The sequence below is a fragment of the Erpetoichthys calabaricus genome, chromosome 1, assembly GCF_900747795.2.
Source record: "Erpetoichthys calabaricus chromosome 1, fErpCal1.3, whole genome shotgun sequence".
NCBI classification, from domain to species: domain Eukaryota; kingdom Metazoa; phylum Chordata; class Cladistia; order Polypteriformes; family Polypteridae; genus Erpetoichthys; species Erpetoichthys calabaricus.
Window position 1 is genome coordinate 47,705,670 of NC_041394.2, and position 13,769 is coordinate 47,719,438.

General features: G+C 38.3%; 1 protein-coding gene across 1 annotated transcript in view; it reads right to left on the bottom strand.

Moving 5' to 3' along the window:
* Window positions 1–3,283: 3,283 nt before the first annotated feature.
* piwil2 (piwi-like RNA-mediated gene silencing 2) overlaps window positions 3,284–13,769 on the bottom strand; it is a 211,332-nt gene continuing 200,846 nt past the window's right edge. Inside the window, exons 20-21 of the mRNA XM_051924076.1 lie at window positions 9,700–9,807; window positions 3,284–3,710 (exon numbers count right to left, since the gene is read on the bottom strand). Coding sequence (XP_051780036.1) covers window positions 3,554–3,710; window positions 9,700–9,807 — 265 coding nt within the window. The 3' untranslated portion in view covers window positions 3,284–3,553. The remainder of the gene's footprint in view (window positions 3,711–9,699; window positions 9,808–13,769) is intronic.

Sequence of the window (13,769 nt, forward strand, 5' to 3'; positions counted from 1 at the left end):
CCAAAAAAGCTTGCACTTGCCTCTTAGATATCGGACGAGGCCAATTAATGATGGCATCTATTTTATTACATTGTGGTTTAACAGTACCCCCACCCACCAGGTAGCCTAAATATTTGGCTTCAGAAAATCTAAAAAAACATTTCTTTGGATTTATACGAAGCCCAGCTAACGCTAGCGTGGAGAGAACCATTTTAACCTGCAGTACATGATCCTTCTATGTGCCGGAATAAATGATTACATCATCCAGGTAGGCGGCACTAAATGAATTGTGGGGCCGTAGCAGTGTGTCTACCAGACGTTGGAAGGTAGCTGGCACCCCGTGCACACCAGAAGGAAGAACCCTGTACTGCCAATGTCCACTCGGTGTACTAAATGCGGTTTTTTCTTTAGCGGAGGCCGTTAAGGGAATTTGCCAATACCCTTTCGTCATATCAAGAGTAGTTAGAAAGTGCGTGTTCCCCAGTCGATCCGAGTAAATCATCCACTCGCGGCATGTAATACGCGTCAAACTTAGAGACCTGATTAAGTCGACGAAAGTCGTTGCAAAACCTCCATGACCCGTCAGGCTTAGGAATTAGGACAATTGGACTAGACCAAGGGCTATAGCTTTCATCAATAACCCCTAATTCTAGCATTCGCCTAATTTCCAACTCTACTTCCACTTTCTTTGCCTCCGGGAGCCTATAGGGTTTTTCTCTGACAATTACTCCAGGGTCTGTAATGATGTCATGCACAATCAACGCAGTACGCCCAGGAATTTCATCCACAACTTTGGGGACAGACAAGATAGCATTTTTGAGATCTTGTCGTTGTTCTGGCGTCAAGTCGGGGCCGAAATTAAGGTGGGGTTGAGACATAAACAGAGAACGAGGCTGGCTGGAGGAGGGATCTAGTTCCCTATCCTTCCATGGCTTCAGCAAGTTAATATGATATACACGTTCGGTCGGTCGACGATTGGGTTGTTTAACCAAATAATCGACAAGACCTTTCCTTTCCTTAATTTCATAGGGACCTTGCCAATGGGCTAATAATTTGGAATGAGAAGTTGGGACGAGAACCATAACACGATCACCCAGGACAAATTCCCGGAGGGTGGAGTTACGGTTATAATAATGCGACTGCGCTGCTTGGGCTCTTTCCAAATTTTCTTTTAGAATAGGTCTAATTTTCTCCAATCTATCGCGCAATTGCGCGATGTATTTGAGAATATTTGAAGTAGGAAGGACCTCCTCTTCCCAACCTTCTTTTAGCATATCCAACAGACCTCTGGGTTGTCTTCCATATAATAATTCAAAAGGAGAAAAACCTGTAGAGGACTGTGGGACTTCCCGGTATGCAAACAAAACGAGAGGGAGTAACTGATCCCTGTTTCTCCCATCCTCGTTAACCACATTGCGTAGCATCTGCTTTAACGTCTGATTTAAACGTTCCACCAATCCGTCAGTTTGCAGGTGATAGACTGACGTTTTCAGATGTTTGATCTGGAGTAATTTAGCCACCTCCCTGAACGTCTCCGAAGTGAAGGGAGTTCCTTGATCCGTGAGAATCTCTTTGGGGATCCCAACACGAGCGAATATCCCTACTAGTTCCCGTACGATATTTTTTTGTATTAGCTGAGCGCAACAGAACAGCTTCGGGGAATCGAGTGGCATAATCTACTAGGACTAATATATATTTAAAGCCTTTTATCGAGGGTTCTAAAGGTCCCACGAGATCAACTCCGACTCTTTCAAATGGGATATCAATAAGGGGTAGAGGAACGACAGGAGCTTTAGTCCGTCTGGGAATCTGGTGAAGTTGACACTCCGGACAAGAAGCGCAAAATCGTCTGACCTTCTCATTAATTCCTGGCCAATAAAATCGGAGCTGTATTCTCTCCAATGTTTTTCGGAAACTAAATGGGCTCCTAGAAGGTGAGCATGCGCTAACTCACACACTTGTCGCCGAAAAGTGTGTGGGACTAGCAGCAATGTTCGCACTTCGCCCCCGTGTTCTGCCACTCTATATAACAATTCATTTTTTATTACAAAGAACGGCATCTGTGCTATGGGATCTAGGGTATTATCACCCTCTGCAGATACAACTGCATTCCTTGCAAACTTTAGGGAATCATCATTCCATTGTTCTCGTTTGAACGAGGAAGAGGTTAATATAATTTGGGAAGGTAAATCTTGTATTGGGTCTCTATCAACCTCAATGGGCGGAGTATCTGTCACCACGTTCCCTGTTAGCTGTACTAACTCCCGCAGAAGATGATGGGACATCGATTTCTTCACATTGGGTACCCGTATGGGTCCGTGCTACTGAGGGACACGGCGTGGAGGCAGTCAGAGTATCATTCTCCATAACTGAGCCTAAATTCTTTTCTGGTACAGTTGTTACATTATTACCGCTGTTAATTTTATTCCAATCTCTACCCAGTATGACTGGAAAAGGGGGAATCCGGTAATACAGACATGGCCATTCCCACTACATTGTGATTTACCGAGACTACACGTCGGGCTGTTTTGTAAAACCGGATGTCCCCATGAATACATTTCAGACTAGTTTTGATTTTAGTCCATTGTTGCAGTAAAACGAAATGGGCAGCAACAATAGAGATGTTACTCCCGGAATCAAACATCGCCCTTACTTTCCCAGCTGTCTCAGCCGAACGAGTGTTATTGGGATTAGAAGTTTTTTCATGACTAAAACCCTGGAATGTATCTATTTTGTTAACTGATATATTCCATTACCATAGTTTTAGTGTTTGGTTCAGTGTTACTGTAAACTGCCACCCAGCCTAAGGGATTTGTTTAAGGATTTAGTGCTTCCTTCTTCCAAGTTTTCTGTAAATTCTTCTGATAGTGAGTGTCAGTGAGTGCGCAGGACAGAACCCTTTGATGACATGCAGCTCCATTCCTGTTATTTCCCTGTAGCTTATAAAAGCCCAAATCTCTGCAACCCTAAATCAGACTAAAATGGTTCAGACAGTGGATGTGCAAGTCTGCAGAAATCAAGCTGTACAAAATGTTGAAGCGTACAAGAAAGCAATACAAGTGCCACTGAAGCCACTCTTCTCTGTCTGCTACGTTGGTTCAGACAGTGGATGGAAGGATTAGTAAAGCTGTTACATGCTTAAAATGAAGATGGGTTATACTTTGAACTTAATGTAATGGTGTACATTAAAAATAATACCCATTAGAATGATTATTTTGTGAATATATTATGATAGGAATATTTTGGTAGTGAAACAAAAGTAGCCTGCCATTTAATGAAACAAAAATACAACAGAGACTGAAAGTGAAATCTTAAACAGAACTTTTTTATTTCTTAACTTTTTTCCTCCAAATCAAATTGTAGCAACTACAGTCCTCACAACAACAAAAAAAAACATAGTTTAATTCAATTTTAACCTAAAATGGTTATTTATGGCTCTTTTTTCACAAATACAAACATATCTTATAGAAACAATTTGACAATTTTTCAAGATTAACAAAGTAATGAAATTCTTTTAAAAGTACACCGTGAAAGCTGGCTTCTCAAAGAATAGTAAATTCTTAATAGCAAAGATCTACAAAAAATGAAGTCTGTCGGCTAGATGTATTGACGGTTCACTGTGCAAGACCTTCCCGGAGAGGAAAGCCAGCTTGTGGGCATATTTACATGGCGCTGGTACTTTAATGGTCCCTGCCCAATTCCAATACATGTGGCACATCTTATAGGTTAGTCTGCAATTATAATGAGAGAAAAAAGATGTGTGACTTACAGTAATAATCAGTTTCCTAGATAAATAACCTCCAAATGCATTACACTGCCTTATCATATATAAACACACCTCTTTACTGAGCTACTCACGGCTTTGCAAGCAGTGTGAAGGTTCACTTTTCCTCAAAGCATTTCTTCTGAATGCTCTTTATATCTAAATCAGCCTCCTTGTTTCATTTTGTATTATATATAATGGAAAACTGACAAACGATTTTAGCATTCAAAGAAAACATGAGCAAAAGTCAATTATTTCTATTCTTGTTATTCAAAATCATGTTCCATTTGCCAAATTGCACAAACTTTCAAGAAATATAATAATGAAGATATATGATGAAACAAAATTGTTCTTGTTTTTGTACAGCAACCACTGGGCCATTTCCAAATATTCTACAACACAATTTATATTACAGAGTAGCACTAATACATTCAAAATGAGTATTTTCCCCCCCAAACCATGTTTAAATTTTTTTTAAATGTATATTTGTGATTACGTAAAAATTGGTCTCTCAGGCTATGTCCACACTACCAAGTTTTGGTTAAAAACAGCATTTTTAAATGAAAACTCTCCTACTACACTAGCGTTTTCACATAATTTCTTAAAGTATCTCCGTCCACATTAAAATGACCAAAAACGCATGTGACATGCATGACTGCCTACACTGGGTAGGCGCACATCAGTGGAAAAATCCTTGAAGGGATTGTAACGATGTTGGACAAGGAATTTATTGCAAAACTCTAGTAACCTGTACATTTTTCTTCAGTGCAAGTCTGCAGAAATCAAGCTGTACAAAATGTTGAAGCATACAAGAAAGCAATACAAGTGCCACTGAAGCCACTCTTCTCTGTCTGCTACGTTGGAATATGGCTTTCTTACTGTAATGAAGGGTAAAAGCAGGAACAAATCAAGATTGTGATTAAGTCTTTATTTTTAGATTTTTACCCGTCCATATTGCAATACTGAGTATTAGGGCTCTGGAGAGAGTTTTCAGAATTGTGTTTTAATTTGAAGAAAAGCCAAAAACCAGTGCTAATGTTCGTGTTTTTAAATTAAAACATAGTAGAGTGGATATAGCCGTGATCTGTAGGCCTGGGTAAAAATATTGATATTGTGATTGGTATTTTTCATTTACATGATTCATTATTTATTCTTAATGTCTCAACACCAATCTGGGGAATCTGTATCCTGCTCAATTAATATATATATATAGATTTTTGTTTATCTTCATATTTGGCAATCTGATCTGGTATCTGTTGCTAATGTGCTTACAGAAAAAGCACTTTACTATCTCACTGAGGACCTTCAACACTTAAATCAGATGTATTTGACTTAATACGGGTTCAAACAGTGTGTCAGTAAACAACAACTGGATCAAAGCAAAGCCGTATCCAAGTTGTGCAACTCAGAAGTACTGTTATAACAAAACAAATTTTAGAAATCACTTGTCCTGACGCCACCCATAAATGTAATTATCAGTTGAAATCCAAATGAGAAGAGCCTAGGTGTAATTTTAAAAACTTGTACGCAGACTTAAAATTGGATAACACAAGTTTGGTCACCATCAGGAAATCATCACGTCAGCCAGAATCCTACTCCACTCCGCTTAAAAAAGTCAACACACAGACACACACAGAATGTTGTTCTTGCCAGTTTTATCCCTTAATAAGTTGCTTAAGAGAAACAATTGGGCAGCTGTGAGAGCGCAATCAGATGTGCTCAGCCTCAGATGCGAGTTGTTTAACTGTTTAGCTTGTAGTGTCGCGCATTTGTTACAGCTAATGAAATGACAGGGAATTAATCGCTTTTAATACAGTGTCCTACACAGTCCTGATAAAAGAACAGAAGCATTGCATTTGTCCTTTCATTGTAATAAGCACATCTACACTTTTGTCTGCACATCCATCCATTTTGTAAATGGTCAATACAGTTCAGGGTTGCACGTCAAACCACCTTGCACGCACCCACTTACACATATGGCACAGTGGCAGTGACGACAACAGTCATAGCAATTAAAAATGAAGGCAAGTTTCAAACAAAAGGGGCAATTTGGCTTATCTACATCGATGAAATGAGCTGCTCCATTTTTTAATACTAACATAAATGTATTTAGGATTTCAGTGCAACTCCTAATTAATATGATATGCACATGTACAGTATGGCAAAACAGCATTGCTTCATTGCAGAATACAAATCTGCAAACACTAAAAGTTGTGTGACTCGTTTAATTGTTGAGGGCAAACTAATGTTTATGAGTATAACCCCTAACATGTGAAGAACGTAGTAAAAGCACTTATGTTATATATTAGAATGGTACTTTAGTAAATACAATGTAGTGTCTCAGTTACAATTAATTGACTACAGGTAATATATACATGTTATTTATATAGCACCTTTCCCACGCTCAGGGCGCTTACCTTTTGTAATTCTGGATTTGCACACAAGCTAAGCAGTAACAAAGTCTGATCACTCATGTGACACACTTTGGAAACAGCACAGCAAAGGCTCTTTTACAAGACTTCTGAAACAACGGATTAACGTAACAAATTTGACTCATCTATTAAATGTTAAATTATTTTTAATAAGCTAATGATGTGAATATAAAACTTTCAACAGCAAATGTTAGGTTTGCAACAGAGTGATTCTCTGATAAACCAGATTTTAAAAGTATTTTGTTATAAAAACAGCTTTTAAGGGTTTGTTTAAAAGTATCCTAAATATTTTTGGAATTCACTAATTCAACAGTACAGAAATAATGTTTGAATTTTTTTTTTAGTATTATTTTAAGCAGTATTTTTCAGTTGCTGGAGAAAAAATATCAGAATAAATGTAACGTGCACATGGTCAGATAAATCAGATAGTCCATGATGATTTCATTTTGTATTAAATCCTACGCTGAAATGAAATGTTTTCTGCTTGGCCCAGACTTTTTTGGTAAAATCTTATAGCACCATAACTAAGGCATGTTGAAGGCCAGAAAACTGATGACAGACCAGAACTGCCATTTCTTGACTAGGATTTTCTGGAGTAAATCCTTTCTACACCCACTCTTCATTTTATGTTCAATAATCACTACATGTCATTTGGCTCTTTTCTGTACATGTTAATATAACAGCTTACTTAGCAGTACAGTATGTTCCGTGTACATTCATATGTTAAACAAGATATCTATCTGATATTGACTGTTTTTACTTTAAGTCAACTAGAAATGATTTACTTTTTCTCACCTAAATTTTTTTTTTGTCAACTATAACTAGACTAAAACTAACAATAATTACATGACTAAAATATGACAAACTAAAAAGTAATTTAGTCAGAAGACTAAGACTAAAACTAAATCAAAATCATTTGTGAAAAGGAACACTACAATATATAGTAGTTTTTATCTGTTAAGATACACAAGACCCTACACCGTTGTTGAAAATGAAGGCTTTTGACAAATGATACCGGTTTTTGAATTGCAGTATGCAGAAAGCAAATGAGTGAAGTTACTGTACTCGGGCTTTATGAAGATCTTAAGCAAAGCATCGCCACGTCTCTCAGGTCAACAGACAGAGTAGCCCTAACTTGGTACAGCTGAACATGTAGGGTAGCAGATTCCTATGTGACAATCGGATATCACTACATTAAAAATAACTGCATCTGTGGTGGATGTGTTGCAGACAAGCAAGCTGCAGGCCAGTCACACAAGGAGCAACCTCGCTGCTTATATGCAGAGTTTCAGAGATGACTGGCTGTTGTTCCAAAATCCTTTCTAGCATTTCCAAAGCACTGTTTCATCATGTGGATGCGTCAATAACAAGTTTGTGTGTTGGCAAGTCCAATAAACATTGCTTCTCTTTAAGCACATGCCTAGCTGTACTGCTATGGTGGAAAAACTTTGCAACACACCTCACCCGGCCAAGCAAGCAGGCAATTGTTGGAATCTTCAGAGCAGCCTGCAGTACCAAAGTGAGTGTGTGCAAAAAGCAGCCATCATAAAGTAGCTCCATGAGCTGTACTGCACAGATTATATTAGTGCCATTATTAGTCACTATGGCTGGTTCTTTTTCATTTATGTTCCAATTATCCAATGCCACTGTCAACAAGCATTACCACTGAATCTCATTTTAAAACACTTCCTTTTTGTCCAAGGAGGAACTGTGAGGACACATTACTGACTACTACAAGTGAGCAACTGAAGATATGTGTGACACGTCTTCCTACTGTATCTTTAATTTCGAATAATTCAAGATAATTTTAAATGTCTAACAGGAGACTAAATTTGGCTAACAGTTTACAGTAGTTGTAGGGTGTCTACATGGAGATTCAAAACACACAAATAGTTTTAAATGAGTGCAGTGCTGTGAACATTTTTTTCTTTAAGAGCTATGATATTTTGCTCCTAATCTTCCAAATACTGATGTTAACTGTTCATTTTAACATTAGAAAAGCAGCATAATGTTAACATTAGAACATTCTAGATGAGAGCAGGCCATTCAGCCCAAAAAAGCTTGCCAGTCCTATCCACTTATTTCTTCCAAAAAAACATCAAGTTGAGTTTTGAAAGTCCCTAAAGTCTTACTAATTACATATTACATATTTCTAAACATTCTATAGTTATGCATATCTTATAAAGTATGTAGACACTCTTCAAATAAAGTGCTACTGAAATTTGTCACATTATATTAACGTTCTCTATAAGGAATCCATTCCCGGGCTCCCGATTCCCGGACATTTTTCATTCCCGGGAATGAAACTGCTGTAATTCCCAGGAAAACGGGAATGGCCAAGCTCGCATATATAGCATGTAAAAGTGTAAAAATCGATCAAGAAATAACAGAGTTATAGTTGAAAATAATTAAGGTGGCGCCATTGCTGCAGCTTGCACTTCATCAGACAACAGCTTTGAACAGCAACTTGAAATTGCAATGCGTCAGTCTGTTGCATCCGCATTATCTGTGCCAAGAAACTTGCCATCACAGAATGATGACAAGAAACTGGATGCATCAGTAAAAGCTGAAATGGCGGTGTTTAAGAGCAATGCCAAGCGCGGGCGTTGTTTAGAACAAGTGTATCAGTATCTGATGACTGTGCCGCCTACTTCAGTGGCGGCTGGCGTACTCTGCACGAAGGTGCTCTCTTGCCTGGACGACCGCACGCTGGACACGTTGAGCTTTCTACACTCTTATTACTGCAACTAACTAGATACATGTACTTATATGACAGCAAGAACTGCTTGTAGATAAGGTTAGTCTTTTATTTGCGTCAACATATTGCAGTAGTTTTATTAAAAATAAGTGTTGGTCGTTCTAAAACCATTCACATGTGAGATGCCCGTGCACTGTGTCATCCTCGGGCGCCCGGGATTCCCGGGAATGGATAAACCCATCTGGGAATGGATTCCCTAGTTCTCTATGCATAGTTAAGTAATCTCTAAAAAGGCCAGCACTTCAAATATATTCTTTCATGATATTTCAAGATAAAATCAATATAGAATTAAATTGGGGCATTGCAAGTCAAGATTAAATCAAATCTGCACATCAGTGCTGATACCGAGCCCTAGTGGTTTGCACAGGCAAGAACACGGAGAAGTGTAGGAATTCATCCTTTTCGATGTGTTCCATTTAATCACTAACTCTTGCAGCTATAAAGAGATTTGAGGGTTCACAATTGTGATTCAATGTTACTACCGTCATTTACATCCTAAAAAACAATTCAAGTAAGAACATACATGGGATACAAGGATTATAGAGTAAAAAAATGCTTTTTTTTCTCCACTTCCCACCCCATAACACACTTAAACTTTAGACATGTATTCTCCTACTATCTTTTAACTTATTAGTGGGGAAACAGTTGAAGCTACTGGGTAAGATTAACACCTAAAAGAAATAAAGGATATTTACATCACCCCATTCCATGACTCCACCAAAGAAACATTAAGAGATGAAAAAGAGAAAGTGAAACGCAAAATTTACCTTTGCAAATGGTCTGGGGTGAGGTTGGCAGTATTGTAAAGTGTGATATAGTGAGTAGGAAAACCACATCCATGACGAATATGATGAGACAGTAAGAAGAAATCAACCCTAAAGGAAAAAAAAAGAAACAAATTAAATATTTTATATTTAGCTATTGCCCTGTTACTAGTGCTGGGCGGTATACTGGTTCATACCAAAAACCTTTTTTTGTTTTTGTTATGATATGGATATTTCTTATACCGCAACACTGGTTAAAATAGCCTAAACAACGTTCGGAAACGTGGCGCAGCGGGAAACTGTTTAAGGGGGGACCTTTTTCACTGCTGCACTGCTAAACATGAATGGAACGGAGTACATACGTTAGTTGCAGGAGGTACATTCTGAAACTGAAGCTGTAGCAGACAAAGTTGAACATGATGACACAGAAGAACTTTTGCCGTGTCTGTTGTCTGGAGATACTTTGGTTTTAAAAGTTCGGATGTGGACCATTATGTTCAAATGTGTGAATATGTGTGAAGTTGTACTTGTTTTATTTTTTTTTTCAATATTGTGTAATGTATCTGGGTACTGGGTAATGTGTAATAGTGTGATGACATGTTGACTTTATTCTCGCCATTTATGTCGAGGTTAAAGTCGACATATTGACTTTATTCTCGTAAATTGTCATTAAAAAGTAGAACATTACAAACTAAACTTCATTCTAAAATGAGTATTTAATGTACTAGATTTTCTCAAACCCTGACATAAGTTATGTAGCACATTAAATGCTTTGTGTTAAGTGTTCCCCGAGCCATGTTAATCATTACGTGCTCATTATACTGACTTCCTCTTGCACTAAGATTACATTAATTTCATGATATTCCTGCTCCCTGAACATTTAGAATGCTAAGATAAATACTTGATATCATTTTCATGATGAAATGCATTAAAGCATGAATTAATCATGTGGTGGCATGGAGGGTGCACTGCTGCGTCACCGCAAGGGGGTCCCAGGTGCTTCCTGTCTTGAATTTGCATTTATTTCTGGTGGGTTTATTCAGCATGCTTCAGTTTTTTTCAAACTCATGCAGGATGTGGGGTTTTGTTATACTATAGTGACCCTGCTAGTGTATGCATTGCTCGTATTCACCCTGCGATGTGCTGGCGCCACATTCAGGATTTGCTCCTGCCTCGCACACAATGCTTGCTGGGATGGGCGCAACCCTGAATGGATGGCATAATTAAACATCTATAATGAAGATTATTTTAAAGTTCTGAACACTTTGTGGTCTAAGTTTATAACTATGTTTTAATTTCACAAAGATGTTTTTCGTGTGGTGATTGGTTATGTGGAGAAAGAAAAAGGAAAGATAGGAACTGGGGGTTTGGTACGTCAGAGAGAGAGAGACAGAGACAGCACACATGCAATAAAGAAAGCCTGATCAGAAGAACATCCACTTAATTCTGTGTTCGTGTCTCTGACCACCAGATCACAAACCCAACATTTACACAATATTTAAGTTAAACCTGTGCGATACCCATTCATATATCCAGTTTTTTGGAGCCTCGTCACACCTGCCATAAAGTTCTCTACACTGAATGTACACCTGGGGACCCCTTACTGCGAGGGAGCAGCAATACCGTGCATGTTTAATACCTGCTTTAATGCACTTCATCATGAAAATTTATCTTAGCATTCTACATTTTCAGAGAGCAGGAATATCATGAAGTAAATGTATTCTGTGCGGCGATCGCTGCTGGCACCTCCTCTTAGTGCAGAGGAAGTCACTTTAAGAAGTGCATAGCGATTAACAACTGGGTCAGGGAACACTTAAAACAAAGCATGTAATGTGCTACATCAGGCATGTCAAACACTCGGCCCGCAACAGAAATCGGTGCGGCCCGCATGACAGATCCTAGTTAGCACTGAACTTGTACAAAATGATTACTATCGTTTGTGATTGAATCATTCTGCATCTTCGGTGTTACTTATTGACTTTTCTTACTTCTGCCTTCTGACAAAAGCGCGTTTTCCCATGGCATTCCCAGGGATTACTGTATTATTATTTATTGTAATGTTATTATTTATTAGTTTAAATATTATGCAGTTTAATGATGGTAAAGTTGTTTAAAAAGTCACTTTAACGTGCCCCTGCTAAGGCTACACTACTGACTGGGCTGCTGAGACTGGCCACTGGGCAGAACTGACCATCACGAGTAGTAATAGCCCGCATATTTTCATGTTTTTTTGCTCTAGTTTCATGTAATTTTGTGCTAGTATTGTAACGAACAGTTAGTGCAGACTACAGCTGAAGATCTGAAGTGGACGCGAGAAGTTGGTGAGTTGTTAATTAACATTTTTGTGATTTTGAGTTTGTAAAATTATTGTAGGTCAGGTGGCTTTTTGCATATTGGCTTATTTTACAATATAAACTTTGAAGTAAACTTAGTAAAGTAAAATTTGATTTTTGAAGGATTTGTTTTCCAACTTGAATTACTGAGCAATGAATTCAGTGAGCATTTTCGTGATTTCAGTTCGCACAAAGAGGGCATTGCGCTGTTCTCTTACAACGTTGAGAATGCGCCTGAGAATATCCAAATGGAATTGACTGAAGTGCAGTCAGATTCTATTCTGAAGGCAAAATATAACGAAGTTGGTGTGCCAGGCTATGTGCAGATCCGTAAGTTGGCATCGAGAGTACTGTCAATGTTCGGAAGCACTTACCTTTGTGAGCAATTGTTTTTGTTAATGAAAGTTACCAAAACCCCACATCGCTTAAGACTTACCGTTGAGCACCTTTCATCCCTCATAAAAGTTGCAGCTGCACAAGGTTTCAAGCCTGACATTGACGAGCTGGTTACTAACAAGAGATGCTGAGTGTCGGGACAAAAGAAATAAATCTCACACTGTAAGGCTCCTATATGAGCAATGAATACAATATAAGGAATATCATATAATAAGGACCTAGCTAAGAGGCTAAGACTCTAATTCTACACTGTTGTATGGAGACTGTATGGAAATAAATTGCTTTTCTTTAAACTTTAAGTGTTACATTTTTTAAAGTTTTCAGTATTGGAAAGAAAGCTACAGTAACTTTGTATAATAGTATAATAGTATTTGTTACAGTGCAGCCTGCTAACGTACGTATGGCAGTTGAAACGGCCCACCAATGGTAGGGAGTTTGACTTGCCTGTGCCACATTAACTTATGACGGGATTTGAGAAATTCTAGTAAATTAAACATTGATTTTAGGATGAAGTTTAGTTGACAACATTCTACTTTAATGACAAAATAAACTGAGAATAAAGTGGAAATGTTGACTTTAATCTCGACATGTAGGTTTTTTTTTTTCTTCACTGTGTCCGTATTTTTTTTTTCTTCACCTTGGCCCTAATACACTTCCGTAGGGCTATACCAAAAATAGCATTATAAATGCAAGTTGCCGTTTAATTATTTATGTATATAGCTTAGCTTGAAGCAAGAACCATATTAATGCAGTTTGCCTTAATGATGGTTCAGTTGGTAAAGATGTCATCACCAAGTTGCACTTGTTTTATTTTAATTTGGTGAATACTGTGTAATGCACTTGGGCTTTGAAGTCTTGGAAGTAATAGTATTATTACTACAGTGATCCCTCGCTATATCGCGCTTCGTCTTTCGCAGCTTCATTCCATCGCGGATTTTAAATGTAAGCATATGTGAATATATATCGCGGATTTTTCACTGCTTAGCGGATGTCTGCAGTCTACAGTACGTGTGCTTCCTCAGTTGATTTGCCCATTTGAATTCAAACAAGGGACGCTATAGGCGGATGGCTGAGAAGCTACCCAATCAGAACCTTCGGTTAAGTTCCTGTATGCTGCTGATTGGCTCAGTGACGGAGTGCTGCATTAACCAGGAAGTCTAATCTCACTCATTCAGCATTAACGCACGTTACTGCTACTGCTGCAGGAGCCGTGTCCAAGCGCCAATAGAAGATGCAAATGACTGCAGAAAAGGTTAAAGTTTTGGATATGTTGAAGGAAGGAAACAGCTACACCGCTGCAGGACACCATTACAGCATCAATGAGTCCACGATTCTTTTTATTTA